This window comes from Trichinella spiralis (genome assembly GCF_000181795.1).
Source record: "Trichinella spiralis strain ISS 195 chromosome Unknown Scfld1356, whole genome shotgun sequence".
In the NCBI taxonomy this organism is placed as follows: Eukaryota; Metazoa; Nematoda; class Enoplea; order Trichinellida; family Trichinellidae; genus Trichinella; species Trichinella spiralis.
The window spans coordinates 308,490-327,377 of record NW_003528295.1 but is presented as its reverse complement, the minus strand read 5'-3'; the positions used below and the strand labels follow the sequence as shown (position 1 = coordinate 327,377).

At 32.3% G+C, this 18,888-nt stretch overlaps 2 protein-coding genes across 2 annotated transcripts; one reads left to right on the top strand and one right to left on the bottom strand.

The window, feature by feature from the left end:
* Positions 1-1,906: 1,906 nt before the first annotated feature.
* Tsp_11330 (PotAssium voltage-gated channel protein eag) lies at positions 1,907-10,269 on the top strand (the record flags this gene model as incomplete). Its single annotated transcript, XM_003369997.1, has 8 exons — positions 1,907-2,083; positions 6,741-6,983; positions 7,214-7,433; positions 8,081-8,254; positions 9,327-9,526; positions 9,589-9,713; positions 9,787-9,914; positions 9,995-10,269. Coding segments are annotated over 8 exons (1,542 nt in total), but the record flags the coding sequence as incomplete, so codon positions are not given.
* A 2,540-nt stretch (positions 10,270-12,809) lies between these two features.
* Tsp_11329 (putative DEAD/DEAH box helicase) lies at positions 12,810-18,849 on the bottom strand. Its single transcript, XM_003369996.1, has 14 exons — positions 18,502-18,849; positions 18,340-18,460; positions 16,333-16,824; positions 16,231-16,270; positions 16,037-16,169; positions 15,490-15,628; positions 15,237-15,343; positions 14,965-15,167; positions 14,614-14,839; positions 14,354-14,467; positions 14,061-14,258; positions 13,762-14,001; positions 13,278-13,538; positions 12,810-13,211 (listed from the first exon to the last, which is right to left on the bottom strand). The coding sequence occupies exons 1-14, from the start codon at positions 18,847-18,849 to the stop codon at positions 12,810-12,812; spliced, it is 3,024 nt and encodes a 1,007-aa protein (XP_003370044.1).
* Between the last annotated feature and the right edge of the window lie 39 nt (positions 18,850-18,888).

The following is an 18,888-nucleotide window of genomic DNA, read 5'->3' as shown; positions in this document are numbered from 1 at the left end:
AGACAAATATTTCTGAAATACCTTTACAGTAAAACTGTATATACTTATGAAAAATATGAGATGTGTGACTGTTATAATTTTATCATTTTGAATTCAAATTCAAAAAAATGGATTCACTCTCTATTTATACGGTGCAAAAATATGTAGAAAATTCAAAATATCACTTTTTTTCAGTAAATATATTGATTTTATTCTGTGCAATGTTTGTTTCAATGTGCATTACTTGAGCGAACAAGGGAAATTTTCATATGTTATTTTTTCTTTATTTATATTAAATTAATAATAAAATAAATTATTTTCATTTTTGAATGATTATCATTCAATTAATTGTTATGAATAAACTGCTGACAAATAGCATATTGTCTGTTTATCAGTGAAATAGTTGGTGAGAAAAATTTGTAATAACTTTGCTGTTAAATGTGAATTACACAAGAATTTTTATTTGAAAATTTTGTTCGAAATAACTAAATAGTCAAACATGCATATGAATATTTACTTTTTATTTATGCATTTGATAAATGCTAAAGCTGCTGTTTAAAGTTTTCTACGATATTCTAACAAGCATTTTTAAAAGTGAATCAATGAAATATCAAATGTTATTTTATAGTCTACAATTCGATTAGGTATAAATGTGCTGCTACCTGTAATTGCCGGTCTTTTTAAATAATGAACACTCAATTTTGGTTCTGTTTAAATGGTTTGAGTTATTATTGACGCCAGCTGAGAAATGTTGGATATAATTTTAAATTGTAGTTTCAGTTTTTTTGTCAGTAGTAGTAGTAGTAGTAGTAGTAGTAGTAGTAGTAGTAGAATTCAATAAAGTGTATTCAAGAAAATAAAACATTGTCTCGCGAAGAAGCAGAAAACGGAACACATGTTGTATGAGAAAAAGCTAAATGAAAGCCAATTGGAAAGAAAATAAAGCATGTAAATTTAATTATAAAAAACAAATCATTTCACAATTTCTTCTTTTGCATAAAAACTTATTCTGCAACGTGATGTTGAAATGTGGCTGTTTGATGATAATTTCGATGGAATCCATTTTTTTTGCTGGCTATCATATGTATGTATATATATATATATATATGTGTGTGTGTGTGTGTATGTGTATGTTAGCAGTTGGCCAGCCTATTGCCAAACGTTGTTTGCTGCTGTAAGTGATGGCTATTGTCAGTCGGTCGGTCGGTTGGTTGGCCACCCGCTTTCTGTGTTTGCATTTGGTTCCATTTTACCCTTGTTTGTGGTTTGCATTGCAACCGGAGAGGAAATAGATCGTTTCTATCCGTAGTGAGTGGCGATCGATTTTGTAGTTTCTTTGAGACCTTCTTCTCTGCGCGTTTGTATGCGTCAGCCATTAGCACTCCTGCTTCCATCAAAGCATGAATATTTCTGGTCGCTCAGCTTAACAGATCCGTTGGTGCATGTGCAAATGTATTGGAAGATGATTTGTAAAGTTTTTCAAGTCAATGAACAACGTTTTCTGAATTGTAATCGATGTCGTCATTGGCGACTTTAGCCAGCTTAATCGTCTGACGGGATTAACCGTTATCCACCGTCACAGTTGAAAGTAACTTCCACGTGCGGATAATGGCTACGAATCGTTGTCGTAAAAGTATTGCAAACGCGGGGCAATTCAAACAAAATTGCTTCTCGCCGAAATCCCTTTCTTATGCAGCTCATCAAAAGCATCATTCTTCGCAAACTCTCAAATCATTTAGATCCAGATCTTTAGTAGGTGTTTTATAATTGTTATTTTTCAACCATCAGTTGAATTATAAAAAGAGTAATAAATACTGAATCTTCTTATAGATCTGTTACTATTATTATTATTATTATTATTATTATTGTTGTTGTTGTTGTTGTATAAGTGATCATCATTTGATGAATTTGTTTTTCTTTGTTTTAGGTTCTATCATTAGGGGCTGATGTTTTACCGGAACACAAGCTGCAGCCTGCACGCATTAACCACTGTACAATTTTGCACTATTCACCTTTCAAAGCAGTTTGGGATTGGATCATATTGTTGTTAGTAATCTATACCGCCGTATTTACACCCTACGTTGCCGCATTTTTGCTCAGAGAGGTAAAACAATTTTTGTTAAAAAAATCTATATCAGTAACATAGAATAAATTACGCAATCACTTCTATTGTAATAATTACTGGATAATTGAATTGAATTGCATTGTATTTTATATGTATATTATAAATTGTTTGTTTTATTGACAAATACCGAAGTTTTTGGAAGTCACGTTTTATACATAAGTGATAAGGCCATTTGTTATCTGCCATTCGGCATGTATTTAATATCTGACAAGAGGAACATGCATCTTTTTCTGCTTGTCCTACGGGAATCATTCCAACCTTGCAGATTCGACATTTGCGGTAAGTTGCCAAAGGAAATTGGCATGTCTGATGATAGCATTCCGACTGTTAGAACTCCACTGGGGCATTTTTGGTCAATACAGTGAAAACATTACAACTGTGGGCAGCGTGTCAGTTATCTTTTCAAATAGCCGAACCGCTGCTTTATGACGTGCAATGTTTAGAAATTTTAATTTAACAAATCGAACTGAGCGTCGTATTTTGTTTTCTGTTAGCTTTCAAAAATTAGTTCCCTTTTGCTTCGAAATTCTGAAGGGCTTTGTTCAAATTTTCGCTGAATCTCTTAGAAAACATTTTTTTTTTCTGCTACTCGATTTTCCAGACTGTTTCTTGAAAATCGCTGCTAAATAAATGAGACCAATAATGCGTGTAAAGTTATTGTTCAACTTACTTTCGAATAAATATCTTCAGTTATCACTTAATTTAAAATTTACTCCTATTTTTCAAACACATCTGTTACCAATACGAAGTGTGTTGATTTTTAATTTCTTCTTACGTCTGAGACTTTCAAAATTACTAATTATATAAAGGAAAAAAACTTTACAAACAAACAAACAAATAAATAAATAGAAGTGTTGAAGTCAAACGAGAACGATCAGGATGATTTTTGCAATTTAATCTTTGACGTCAGCTAATGCATCTTGTCTAAATATACGTGATCTGCGATAAAGATAAAAATTAAATTTGGAAACATTTGTAGAATGCGTTAACGAAGCAGCATATTCTTTAGTAAGTTTTCCAGATATCACTGAATAATTCATTTAAATGCTTGGTTGCAGTGGTTTTTTCTTTTATCATCAGTTCAGCAACTTGATATGATAATATATTATTTGGGAAAATGGAAAAGAAAACCAATAAATATTTAGACGTTTTATTATTTGACCGCATGTATGAATAGTTTTGAAAAATGTTCAACATAAGTTTTACATAAGCGACGATTTACAATGCAATTTAAATTATTAAAATACGTTGTACAGAAAACAAGCAGTTTCAAACAATCATTTGTGTTCATAATTAATATTTTGGTTGGTTAAATTTTCAAAGAATTGAAGAAATTTGTCATCAGAAAGGGGTAAAATAGAAAGGGAAAAATTTTCGCAGCTTCGCAGTGGTTGATTTTTTAATTATTGCATGATTCAGTAGGGTAAAAAGGTTTAAAATTGACGTACGTAGAAGAATTGTTGTGATAAATTATCAGCAGACGGAACGGTGTTTCAATATATGCATCAGTGAAAAATTCATCTCTCATTCATTCATATTGTCCGCTGTCAGTTGATGCAGAAAGCTTTTGCATTTCATTCATTGTTTGAAGAAGCAGAATAATAATAATAATAATAATAAGAAGAAGAAGAAGAAGAAGAAGATTATTTTTACCAAGCAGGATAACAGGATAAAAAAGACGATTCTGATCCACGCAACAAAATCTCTGCAGTTGTAGTTGTTGTTGGTGTGTAGTTGGGCAAATTTTCTCAACCATAAGGTTGTGTAACTAAACAACAGTTTGAGAGCTTTCAAGGAACTTTTTTTGAAATTACCATGCCAATAGTTGTGAAAGTCCACTATGCTAATTTATGGCCAATTTAACTTTCACCAAAGATGCACGGACAAATTAATGCATTCCCTTTTGAGCAACAATATAAGAAAGCTTTACTTACTTGAGAAAGCAAGTTACTTCTGAACGCAATTCATTCTATCTAATCAAGTAAAGTCAATTAGAGTGAAGTGACTAATTGATCAAAAATAAAGATTTCATCGAGATGAAATTGAATTAAATAAAAAGAAACTTGCAATGAACATTTGATATAAAAAGAAATTATTAAATTGAAAAAGCAATAGAAAATGTGCCACCATTGAAAGAAAGAAAGGAGCATTTATTTCCTTTTTCAAAACGTGCTACTTGCTGTTTGATGCTTGTAAAATTTGTCACTTTTTTCACCATTTTCTCATTCGATTTTGGTTTTTTCTTTTTGAAATTTAATTGTGAAAATCAATTCGTTTCATTTTCAAACAATCCACATAAATAATGCGATAAATAATTCGAAATAAACAAACAAACAGCTTTAAGCTTCTTCAATTTCACCGCATCCGTCAAAAATTTCAAATAAGGCTTTCATTTAAAAAAAATATGCCTTAATATAAATCACGAATTGCAATCTTTTAATAATTACATCACAAAATAATTATTAAATTCCATTTCACAGTTGTAAACTGCTTTGGGAATCAGAATCCATTTTACCATCGATGATTATAAAGCAGCTTCTTTGATACTAAATCAATCACAATTTGAACTGAACAATGGCACTGTTTTTTTATCGTGCAATTACTCGATAATAAGATAAAGAAGCATTTGTTTTATTCAAAATTATTTTTATCTATGATAATTATTGAAAAGTAATCGAAATAGCAGTTGAGATAATGTTTTTCTTTTTCTTTTTAATATTTGTGGCTAATTTTTTCAATGGTGTTCTTGTCGTGAATTTGAATTCAATTTTCAAAATCAAAAAGAAAAAGTGATTGAATTGAAATGATGTTTGTGGGGGTGTACGTTGTTTTCAACGTTTAAAAATTTAATTTTCTTTTGAAATTGAAATTTAATCGCCACTTAATTGTTGGCAGCTGCGGCAATTGTACGAGCTGAAATTGCATTTTCACTTACAGTTGTGTTGTCATCACTTTGTGAGGGTTTTCTTTTAACGGAATAATTCACACTGGGCCCGGTTAATAAATAATAATCATAATCAGTTTTTGCTTCCATTCACAGACATGCAACTCGTAGAGAGGAGAATTAAACAACCCTAATACATCGTATTAGATTAGGTTAAAATGGACCACATCCTGCATGCAACGCATGGCCATTACATTCAATGTTTGACGGTTGAAAGGACAGAACCAATACGCACGCGTTTATTGATTTTTTCTATCGAGCTAGCATAAACAAATTTGCTTTCAACATTTCTATCGTCGGATAGAGCCCAACATGCTTGCAGTAGGGCTACTCGAAATGTAGCTGTCCGGCTGAAAAGAATTTTTATCCGTCTATGTTATACTTTCAATTGTAGTACCTTGTTCTCATTCACGTTGAGCACAGTGTTGTTCTCGTTGGCAAAAAGAATCGCCTAATCGTTTTAATTGCTCTGAATTTTAATTTAATCCAGTTGATTTTTTATATGCATTACATTTATGCTTTGCAAAATGCTTTCCTTCACCAGTACATTTATTGTAAAAATAACTTTATATATTATTGAACTAATGCAGTTTATTATTTATTATTTTGTTTTTTTATTTGTCAGTACTTCAGAAAAGGTCAAAAAGTATAATATGACAATTTTATTTCGTCTGTTAGCTTATCATTGTTTTAAATATTTTCGAACAATACTTCAAATGCAATAATAAGTAATTCATGTTCACCGCAATTCAAGCATAGGACTATGTGAAATATATGGCATTAATAGTGAGTAATTGTTGTGATAGTGTTTAATTTAAAATGTTTATTAAATTCTCAAATTATACAGTTTAATGTTTCAATTTTAATTCAGATTAACATTTGAAAATACAATCTCGTGTAATGTTAGTTGGTAGTAGTGAAAAAGTGAAATTTTGATAAAAATGTATTTTTATTTTAATATTTGAAGAGTTTTTTAAAGAAAAAATATTTTGTTGCATTATAAGAGAAAGAAATGAATAAGATTAATACTAGAGTTAATAAATTTGTTAAAATTTTTTATCATTGGAAATTTGAAATTCCTATGATTATATAAATAAATAAATATATGTGTGTGTGCGTGCGTGCGTGCGTGCGTGCGTGTTTTCAATTTTTATTAATTAAATTTGATTGACAATAATTTGATAACAATAATTTAGGGAAAAAGTGAATTTCACTGAGTATTAAGCGTAACGAGTTTAAGTTACTTTTTCATTCACGTTTTATGTGTACGTTTGAATTTAGTTTTTTTAAATTTTCTTCAAGATTTTTATTTGAAAAATCAAATTGGTCAGTTACTTTTATTCAAATATTTGCATTATTTGTTATTTATTCAACTTTTACTTATTAGTAATCAGTAAATAATAATGAAAAAAGGTAAATGGAGAATATGGAATAATGAAAATATTTTCATAAAAGGATTTATTCAATGTTTGAAACTTATTGCTTGAGATTGGGCACAGAATATTTATTAACTTATTATAAATAACAGTAAGCTATACGTACATATTATTTATTTATTTTAAGCAGAAACATTTTATTTAAAGAACAATATTAATCTAAATTAGAATAATTAAACTCAACAGTTTATGTTCGTTTTTGTAAAAGACTCTGTAAAAATATGTTATTAATTCAATGTGAATAATTTTGCTTCAGGAAAGCGTGTCAAGACGGCAACATAAATATCATGATCCTTTGGAAGTTGTCGATCTGATTGTTGACATCATGTTCATTGTGGATATAATAATAAACTTTCGCACCACTTACATCAACGATAATGACGAAGTGGTTAGTCATCCTGGAAAGATCGCTATTCACTACTTCAAAGGTTGGTTTATCATCGACGTTGTCGCGGCTGTACCATTTGATTTATTACTGTTCAATGCAAACTCTGATGAGGTAACTTTTATTCAATGATTCAATATTCCAATTTTCATCACTTTCTATGATTAAACCGATTCATTTTATATTTGCTAGTTGCATTATTTGAAAATTTTCGGATTCTATAAAAATCAACAACAGCTACTCCTGACCTTGTTTGAATTATATTTCTAAAATCACATAATAATATGTTGAAGTTGATTTTAATGTTGCTTAAATTGGTAATTTTATAAAGTTTTTCACTTTAGACCACAACTTTAATTGGTCTTCTGAAAACAGCACGCCTTTTACGTTTAGTACGGGTATGTCGCAAGCTTGATCGCTACTCTGAATATGGAGCAGCTGTTCTTTTGCTACTGATGGCTACGTTTGCTCTGATTGCACATTGGTTGGCCTGTATTTGGTATGCAATAGGGTCTGCTGAACTTCCATACGTCGACAACAACATCACGTGGCTTCATCATTTAGGTATGCACGTTCTCAACGGTCTATTTTTTTTTTTGAAAAAATGCTATTTATATGACATTAATGGAAGAGCAATAATTCTTGAAATGTTAAAAAAAATATTTAACATCATATTTTTCAGGATTAATTTCCAAAGAAGACATTTTTGAACCTTTTCAAACTCTAATCTGTTATTTCAAATAGTTTATATTTCAAACATTAGCTTCGTCCAATATAAGCAATCAAAAAATTTTAGTGGAGAAAAAATTCAAATTACTTTATAAGAGAAAAATTTAAATATAACTAACTTTTATGTTTTTTGGTAGTTGATTGGAGTACTAATTTAATTTCATTTAATTTAATCCAAATGTTTGTATATAATTACTGCAAAAATTTCAATCTTATAAATGTTTTGTGTTGGCTGTTAGTTGAATTTTATTATAACATGGGAAAGAATGAATTTTTCTCTGGTTCATCAGATAAAAATTTCAGATAACTTTTTGATAGAATGTTGTTTGTGGATTATTAAGCATTTTTTTATTGTTACAAGAGACAGAATTGAATTAGCTGACGTTGATTAAATAATATTGATAAAGCAAGCAATGAAAAATTTACTATTTGCGAAGTGATTTGTGTGAGTGAAATTGTGAAATATAAAAATACGATTACAGCAAATCATCTGCAAACGCCTTACAATGGATCGACAGGCGGGCCTTCGCTGCGTTCACGTTACGTGACGGCTTTGTACTTTACTCTCAGCACCATCACAAGTATTGGTTTTGGCAACGTGTCCGCCACAACGGACTCGGAGAAAATATTTACCATAGTTATGATGATTCTGGGATGTAAGTGTTGTCGAATTGATTCTCATTTACTGCCATGGCATTGAAAAAGCTGCGTCTTTTGTTTTGTGCAACGCATCTTGTCGTGATTTTAGTTGCATGGTTAACTGTTAGCAAGTTTTATTAGCTTGTTTAACATAAAAATTTGTTTTAAAACATATATTGCTATGGGATATCCATATATATATATATATATATATATATATATATATATGGATGCTGTGTTATGATTCACAAAGATGAAATTTTATGAAATGTGATGATAATTTTTTAAAAGGAGAAAATCTTTCATACTTAGTTAAATTATTTATTAGTGTGTAAAATGCTATGCGCAGGTATTTTTCTATTTATTTAGCAATGCAAATGCACATTCCTTTTGTCAACTCAACAAGCCAAGGTGGACCCAGTATGCATTCACGTTATGTGAGCTCTCTCTACTTTATAATGTCAACGCTGACAAGCGTTGGCTTCGGAAACATCGCACCAAATACTGATTATGAAAAGATACATTCCATTTGCATTATGACGTTAGGGTGTAAGTTGACAAATCTTAAACCCTCTGTAAACCCGCTGTTTGATCAGCTTTCTTGCATACTTCTTAAAAAATTATTTTTATTTATTTATTTAAAACTTTTATTGTTAATTTTCAAACTATTTGCGCTATTATGAAAATTTTTTTTAATTATTGAGCATGTAGAAACTGAATACAAATTTTCCTTTACACCTGGAACACATTTCATTTATTTCATTATTCACAACAAGACAAATATGAAAAAAAATGTTGTTTCATCATTAAATTATGTTTCAATTGAAATGTAAAACAACTATAAAAATATTATTATGAAAATTTAATTTGGTAATCCATTGTTGCATTTTTTAATTTTTAATTTGCATTATTTAATTGATATTTTTAGTTGATGAATGAATGTGTTTGGTTTAAAAGTGCATGTGGAGTCGAACGTATTGCAAACAAACCGTTTTTTGCACGATTGATTTGTGCCGTGTTGTATATATATTTATATATTCATTTGATGTTTCAGTGCATGCTGTATGTTTAATTTGCAATTCGTTACAGCACTGATGTATGCCAGCGTTTTTGGAAACGTTTCGGCTATTATTCAACGACTCTACTCTGGCACTGCCCGATATCATATTGAGATGAATCGTTTAAGAGAATTTATACGATTTCATCAAGTTCCAAATCCACTTCGTCAACGTCTCGAAGAATTTTTTCAACATGCATGGACGTATACAAACGGGATTGATATGAACATGGTCAATTCTGGCTTAACTTTCCATTCCATTCTACGTCGTCTAATGTAGAAATTATTGTTCAGGTATTGAAGCAATTTCCTGAGTGCCTTCAGGCTGACATTTGCCTTCACTTGAATCGACTGCTGCTCAACAACTGTCCAGCGTTCCAAGCAGCAAGTCCCGGTTGTCTTCGAGCATTAAGCATGCGGTAGTTAAATACTTAAATCAAGGTTGTGATTTGTATTCCAAAAATCGTTGATTCAAATCATCTGTATTTTAAGATTCCGAACTACGCATGCTCCTCCTGGTGACACGCTTGTTTACAAAGGTGACGTTCTTACTGCACTTTATTTCATTGCAAGAGGATCGGTGGAAATTCTAAAAGACGATGTGGTAGTGTCTATTTTAGGTGAGCAAGGCGACCGTCGTAGGAACTTTTATTTTAAAACTTGCAATGCGATCCATGAAAAATGTTGATTTTATTTTCAGGAAAGGAGGATATTTTTGGTGAAAATCCTCTATTACATTCTACGGTTGGAAAATCATCCAGCTATGTACGCGCACTTACCTACTGCGATTTGCATAAAATATTTCGAGATGATCTTCTCTGTGTGCTTGATATGTATCCAGAATTTGCGGAACCTTTTTGCCAGAATCTTGTCGTTTCCTATGATTTGCGAGATGTAATTTGGTTTAATTTAAAAAAGTTTTTCAATTTTGCTTTTACAATTTTGACAATCGCGAAATGCGTAATTGATACATAATAATGGAGGAAATTTTATTGTGAAGTTCATGACACTTTAGTTCAAAATTAACAGAAATATTTTAAAGTTAATTTTCACATTGAAACTTCCATTTTAGGAGGAGTCCTCTACCGCATTGCTCACTACCTTATACAATCCACATTCATACATGTTTAAGCCAGGACCATTTGGGAATGGCGGTAAATTGTTTGCCTATTGTACTGATGTATTCGTTAAATAATAATAATATTATTATTGTTATTAATATCTATCTATCTTTTAATGTGATATAATTTAAATTTTCAAATTAATTTTTACTCTTACTTTATTACGTACGTATGGGTATTTTTTATATTATTATAAACATCTTTTTTGCTCAGAAGCTGCAGGTTATGAATCAGATGGAAGAGTGTATCTCCGTCGGCGGAGACCTTGTTATCAGAATTTAATAAGCCAAGACCAAAATAATGCTACCTGCGACAGAGAATTGGACGATGTCTCTTTGCCTGAGAGTAGAATGTGCAGCTTGACAAAGCAGAAAAAACTGCCGGAAAATGTTTTGGAATTTTCATCTGAAGAGATAAATGCTAACAGAGAGAGTAAGTTGATTATTTTTTTCCCCATTTGTGAATATGAATATTAATTGTATTTGAATTTCAGACTCTTTTCCAATGAAGCAAATGAATCCGGTTGTAAAATCAGTGAAAACTTTAACTGAAACAACTCCACTGTTGCGTCGAGTATCCGGCAGAACATCGATCACTGAGCAGCAACAGTCTGTTCAAAATCTGTTGTACAGAGATCATCAAGCCAGCAGTCCTTGTGCGTCAGTGTCGCCGAGAAAATTGCTTGCCACTGCAGAAGGTGTAGTAGATGTAGATGGGTCGCAAACTTTTCATTTCCACAAAAGTTCAAGTTTGTTCATTTTCTTCAGCTGAATAATATTTTAATTATTGAGAAAAAATTCGTGAAAGCTATTTTCAGGTTTGACGGACGCTTTTAAAACACCTAATTTAATCTATACTAATAAAGAAGAGATTATTGAAAGTCGCCTGGATGAAATAGAAAAGTAATCTTCTATTTTATACAGATACTGTATAATAAATTTGGAATCCTATTTTTACATTTTCTTCTTTTCCCATGCAGACATCTGGTACGCATCGAAAACAAGCTGAACAGTGACATTAAGCAAATTTTAAATCTTCTCAAAAAGCATGAACACGTGCAATCAAAGCCAAATTCTTGCGCAATACCGGGTGGAAATCAGTTTCGGCCGAATTTTTCGATGAGCGAACAAAATCTCAGTTCACCCAAATCTGCAAACTGCCGTAAACTGACCACCGGCGAACAGGGCTGTTTATGTAATGAACGGCCAAGAAACGTGGAAATGTCGTCCGATCAAGAACTGCAGCAGCATATGGATTTGCATATTCATCAACGGCCATCATCATCGTCATCTGCTTCAGGTTTCGGGATTGACAAAGATATTGCAAAGCCCATCTACAGCAGAACATTTGACGCCAATTTGGAAGAAATTCATAATCTGGTTTGTTTGTTTTTTTTTATAATTCAAATGAACATGAATTTGCTAAAATGACTACCAATTTAAAATTACACTTCAGAGACAGAGATAATAATAGCATAGCAACGAAATTGTTTGAAATTTATCCCAGTGAAGCGATTTTACCAACTTGACAGTATAATAAGATTTCCTCTACCACAAGCTTACTTACTCTCTGTTCAATAAATATGCTTTGTATAAACAATAAACATATCACAATAGAATAATTAATAATAATAATAATAATAATACAAGAAAAAATATTTCTCTCAGTTTTTCTCTGCATATATATTGATGATGATAAGTAATAAATATTAAACTGAACAAAAATGAAGAAAAATATTAAATTAAATTTTATGTTGTAGAACGCTTCTATAGTTGAACATCCGAGATGTTTCACTTCTGGACGCAGCAGCATACCACTTTGGCAAGCAACTACAAATACAACCAATGACATAAGACAATCTCGGACAAGAAGTCTCCTCAGACCGCAGTCATCAAAACGAACTTCAGCAGAACGTTGATCAGCATATTTTTTCACTGAATACAACATACACAAAAAAAACAACTGACAGACTGAAATAGAAAAAAGAAAGCAGAAATATGAAATAGATTTGAATTCAGTAGAAAACATATTTGCAACCTCGATCCCAGTTGCAGAATCCTTCTTACATGCGTACGTACATAAATTTTCATCATCTCGGGACATGTTTTTTTGTCACTATGCATATACATATTATGAATATGAAAAGAATCATCTTCATCTTTTTTTCTTGTAAATCCCAACTCCAAATCGGACTTGGTTGCTAGTTGATGATGTTTCTTTCGTTTGAAAAGAAAAAAAAAATTTTTTTTAAATCTATTTCAGTTGAAAAACAAAATTTACACTCATAAAACTTTTACACTATAGACACAGAATAATTTTAATTTTAATTTTAATACAACTGAAAAAAATTATGCATGTACAACATTTGTCACATACTGCTTTGTCTGTCGTCAATCAAGCACGAAAAACGACTTCATCTTTTCGTTTCTTCACCACAAATTGACCTGGCTTTTTCTGTGCGTCCGGATGATTGGCCAATTCGGCTGGACAGCTGGACACTGGACTCTCCAAAAGCAGCTGCTTCAAATCGTAAAACACTTGATTGTCCTCTTTGGTCAAGAAGGTGATCGCTTTTCCGGATTTGCCAGCCCTTCCAGTTCGACCAATACGATGCGTATAATCTTCTATGCTTTTAGCCATGTCGTAGTTCAACACCAACGACACATCCTTTATATCAATACCACGGCCGGCCACATCAGTGGCCACAAGAATATCCTTACTGCCGTCTTTCAAACTTGCCAACGCGTAATCCCGCGCATCCTGACCTTTACCACCATGAAGGGCACAAGGATTAAACTAGAGAAAATTAGAAAACCATATCAAAATGATAAAGCTGAACTGAAACAAGCACAACTTTCTCACCCCGAGCTTTTCCAGGCCTCTGGCAAGCAGATCGGCACCTTTTTTCTGGTTGACGAAAATAATTATCGGCGGCTCGATGCCTTTTTCTAATATTTGAACCAACTTTTTCCGCTTTTCACTTTCCGAAACCATATAGACTATCTGTTCGACCCTTTCGGTAGGCTTGCCAATAGCACCAATGTACACTACGGCCGGACGACGCAAATAATTTCTGGCCAATCGTTCCACGGCCGATGACATCGTAGCCGTGAACATCACTGTCTAGAATAAGAAAACATTATTATTAATAAACTGTTAAAACAAACATTATCAATAAAGTAATAACACAAATTCTTTTTTTCAATAAAAATGTTTCACTATCTTCTGTTTCAAATTGCAGCATTTTTCCCGAAAATAATTTAAAATTATCCATATCCACCGGCAATACAAAATAACAATTGATAAATAAATAATAAATGAAAAAATCTCCTCTACTATTATTAACCTGTCTAAATTTTTTCTTCGAATAAAAATTGTTCAACAGTGCTTTTTCATCCTCTGCTTCTTCGGTATCAGGTTTCAAATTTGTTACAGGCATGTAAGATAAAATATTCTGAACGTAAGGTTCAAAACCCATATCCAACATCTTGTCCGCTTCGTCCAATATAACGTACGTACACTGATTCAATACTAAATAACGATTCTCTAGAACATCCACAAGACGTCCGGGTGTAGCTATGACAATCTAAAAATTAAAATCAAAATCAAATCGATACATATATATAAGCAAATTTTCCTCTTCACCTCACAACCCATTCGAAGTTTGAAACCTTGCTCTTCTCGTGACAATCCGCCGATCACAGAAACAGTTCTCACTCCAAGTGGACCGCCAAACTTATTCGCCTCCTCTTCGATCTGCTGTGCCAATTCTCTAGTCGGCGCCATAATCACTGCATACGGTCCTTGATCTACATCTTCTTCCCTTTTGATCATAACAAAACACTTTTAATAATAATAATAGAAAGAACAAAAAATTCAAAACCACCACCATCATCATCAGTGTACCTTTCAATTTTTGGCAGTGACATCAGCCATACAAGCAACGGTATCAAAAATGCAGCAGTCTTGCCGCTACCTGTTTCAGCAACACCAATAACATCACGATTTTGAAGTCCAATTGGAATAGCTTGGCGTTGAATGGGAGTCGGTTCCTGGACAATAAGTAAACGATCAGATCGGATCAAATCAAATCAAATCACATTAAATAAAATTATCCCATTACGTGGAAATAAAATTGAAATAACTGAACAATTATTAATTGAAAAAAGAAACAAGCAACCACTAAACAATTACTTACTGTATAACCAATTTTCATGATGACATCTAGAATTTCAGTTGGAAAACCAGCTTCTAACCAAGAACGAATAGGCTTTGGAACATTTCCGCCTTTAATGCTAATATTGTAATCTTCACGAAAGATACGCCAGTCACGGTCGGTCATTTCTTCGAGAGACTTTTGCGTCCAGTGTCGATCGTCCCATTTCTGCTTAGCTTCTTTAGCAGAAAGGCGTTTCTGATTCTTTCTGCATATTAAATAATAATAATAATAATAATACAACAATCACAGTAGTAAGAGTAGTAGTGATAATACTCGTCCTGCTGCTTTTCTGCTTCAGAACGCCGTTTTTTCAACAAATCACCATAAAACTGAGACTGATTCTTCTTTTGCGTCTTCAAATCAATTCCCGCAACATGACCACGTCCAAAAAACTGCACTTCGTGCTTTTCCTTATAAAGAGGGTTGTAATCATTGGAAGTGTCTTCATTTGCATCCCAGTCGAAAACAAATTTCCGTTCATGCAATCGACGAGAACGTTTTCGCTTTTTCATTGCTAATCCCAGATAGCGCTCCTGAAAGGATAATAAAAATGAAAAAGCCAAAACCAAGTTGATCGACGTGGGTCAGTAATCACAAATTACCTTTATTGCAATCACCTCCCTGTCACGATCGACGTCCCTTTTCAAATCCTTATCCCGCTGACGTTTTTCATTTTCTCGCCAATCTCTTCGATCATAACGATCTCGATCTGCAAAATATTACTACAGCGGTCAAGTGAAATACAACAAACATTACACAATAGTGACTTTGTGAGATCTTTTACAATTGGTAAAAAAAACAATTCAACAAAAAAGATAATTTTATCCAAGCAAAAAAATGCAATCAATCACTGACCGATCGCTCGTCGGGCCGTTTCCAAAAATCCCTTGCGCTGCTTTTTCAATTCTTCAGCTTTCTTCTTCATCTCTTCCACCTGCTGCTGCCTCCTTTTCAATGCTTCAGCTTCTCTTTGAGCTCGACTTTGGAATACAGGCTGCAATTCGTACAATTGAAAATACAAATTGAAATCTCAACAAAAATTCATATTTAAAAAAAATTCCAATCGCAACTCAATAAATAATAAATACACAACTGAGAAACATACATTTACAATTACTTTAATAGGGCATCAATTCAGTTATAAGCAATCCTTCAGGTGATCATCAATCATGCCCATAAAAATTTAAAAAAAGTAAAAAAAATTATCTCTGCTGAAAATTTAATAAATTTTAAATTTACACTAGAAATTTAACAGCAAATAAACAAAGTTTGCAAACTTTTGTCGCTTCGAAAAATGAATAATCGTAGTAGTTCAGTTCCAAACTTCAGCATATTCAAACAAGTTCAAATTCAACAATATTTTATAATTTAAATTTTAATACATAATACAAAACAACATTACTTTATTTTCTGCCATCTCTTCGGCCTTTTTCTTAGCTAACAATTCTTCCAAAGATAAAGGCTCCTTTTTCACTTTCACGGCGTCTTCTTCGGTTTCCAACTTTTCGTCTTCTGGAATTGGTTCCGACTTTTTTCTACAAATGAAAATCCACTGTATTCAAAATGCACAGACAAATCGACGTTTTTCTTTTTCACTTCTCTTCTGATGATTTCTTTGATTCTTTCAAACGTTTGCCTATAAAACAAAAATGCAGATCATGATTTCACTGCTTAAATTATATTTATTAAAATGTTTACTGTTGTCTTTCGACTTTTCGTTTTTGTCACTTTTCTCGTTGCTATGCCGTCGTTTACGCGACCTAGAAGAAGACTCTTTATCTTTTTCCTTTGAACGTCGATTGTGGTCATGGGACTCGCCCTGTCTTTTCGTCGTCTTCTTTTCACTGCCACAACTTTGTTTTTTCTTCGACTTTTCTCGGTCATACTGATTATTATGCTGCTTTTCATTTGTAATAGATTCATAAGTATACGTGTTTGGAAAAACCTTCAATTTCCGCTTTTTTTCTTTTTGATCTTTTCGTTTTCCTCTATGAGAATCTTCATCCGAATCCTCTTTTGCTTTCAACACGCGATCGCCAGTAGCAACGGAATCTTCAAAATTTGCGGCGCTGTTTGTATCATTGGTTGCACCACCATTTTCGGACGCTTCTTCATCCTGAAAATGTACAGGAGAATCCTCCAAAAGACCCTCTTCGATTTCGCTATCCTCGTCCACCTTTTCCGCCTGCTCTTCAACGCAAATTTCACTGTTGCTATTTACATAAATAACCGATTAACATTTTCAAAAGCAATATTTTTGCAAAAATATATTAATAAATAATGTGAATGTACTTTAAGAACAATAAAGTATAAAAGTAAACAAAACAGCCATGCATAACAACGGTATACTTGAAATACTAAACTTCTTTACAACAGCAGCAAAAGCGACAGAAAAATTAAAACACATCACAACAATGTTATATATGATAAAATTATTCAAAAATACTTCGCTTTAGAATCATCACTGACTGAAACCTTACAAAAACATCAAGCCGAAAACATACCTGTTCATAGCTGCAAGAGATCAATTTTAGAATGGAAGAAATATCTCGAATTCACAGTCACCTAAAAAATGCAACTTTGAAGTCGAATAAATCAAATTGGAATTACTTTATCATCTTAATAAATATCATCTTCAAAAATTAGACATATCTTTAATAAATATAAAAACGTAAAAATACAGGAAAAAAGAAAAATAAAAACAAATGCAAAGGTTAGCAAACCAAACTATTTTGCTAAAATTAACTGTGCTATTTCAGACATCTTATCAAATGCGATAACATTCATTTTTATCCGAATGAAAATCAATATATATTCTTTTACTTAAGTCAATTTCACTTCAAAAAAGCAAAAATTTAAAACAAAAACAAAAAACAAAATCTACCAACAAAGCAAACAATCACCCCATTGAGTTACAAGGATGTTCATTCATTGACTACCGTATGAATGAACATATTGCAGGAACATTTAAAGTATACTGTATAATTCTCAAAATATTATCATGGAGTATTATCATGCTTAGCATGAAAATTACCCATAAAATAAATTTATTTGCATAAAATTAAAATTATATATTCATTTAAAATTTGATTTTTTTATTTCTAAATATTTGGCATCAAAATTTTAACCTGCGTTTTAATAAAATTACTGTAAAAAGACTGTGGATAAGGTATAGAATATTTTTGCTTAGTTGACTGTATATCATCAGTTAATCCTTAGAAAAATGCATGAAGTGAGATCGACTATGTGCCTTTATTCATCTGCATATTTATCGGATTCTGATTGAAAGAATAAAGATTGTGCTTGTATTTGCTTGAAAATTATTTAAGGAAAAATTGTAAAATTTCTGGTTTCTTGCATATCGAAAGTCGGTTATGAAATAATCTGTTAATAATCGACTGATTAACTGTTGCCGATAAAAGTTGCAATGAAGTATAAATTTACATGCGAAATGCAATTTTTGAGTATTACAATTACATAGGTCCACAAATTGAAACTTTTTCTCTGGGGTTTACTGAGTTACGAGTGACTTTTAATAATTTTGCTATGCTGATTTCAAAAATGCTAATGAATTTCTCCTATCACATACAGTTCTTTCACATTGTGAACATGGGAATTCACGTATTGTATAATACAGTACTCTGTACAGAATAACACATAAAATGGCGTACATAGTTTTAATGTGCGCAAAATAAAGTAAATTACTTCTACTTGATGTTGGTGTGCTTTTCATCAGAGCATCTAGTCCTTTTGGTAGCAAACGACCGCCGCGTTGACCTTTTCTTTTCATTTTGATTTGTTTCTCTCTTGAGACACCAACAATAATCTGCAATCATTGCAGCATTCCATCGACCCTAATATTCCTACTCCATTTATGTCGTAGTGAAATCGTTCACCTTGTTCTTCACTAACATCACCAAGATTCTGTGGGAAAAAATGTAAATGTGAGTGCAGAAAGTGGAGCTTCAATGGAAAGTGTTCATGGTCCTTCTTCTTTCCCAAAAATCCTGAAACAACATTCGTGAATGCAACCCATGCTTCTTTCTCAACTTGTGTCATTGTGCTTGAAAACATCTTGTCTTTAATCAATTTCTGTATTTCAGGTCCAACAAATATGCCTTCTTTCAATTTGGCACCTGGCAGAAAAGGTAACTGGGTGCAGAGGTATTGGAAGCAAGTTCCATTTTTATCCAAGGCTTTAACAAACTGCTTCATGATGCCCAGTTTTATGTGAAGTGGCGGTAGGAGCACTTT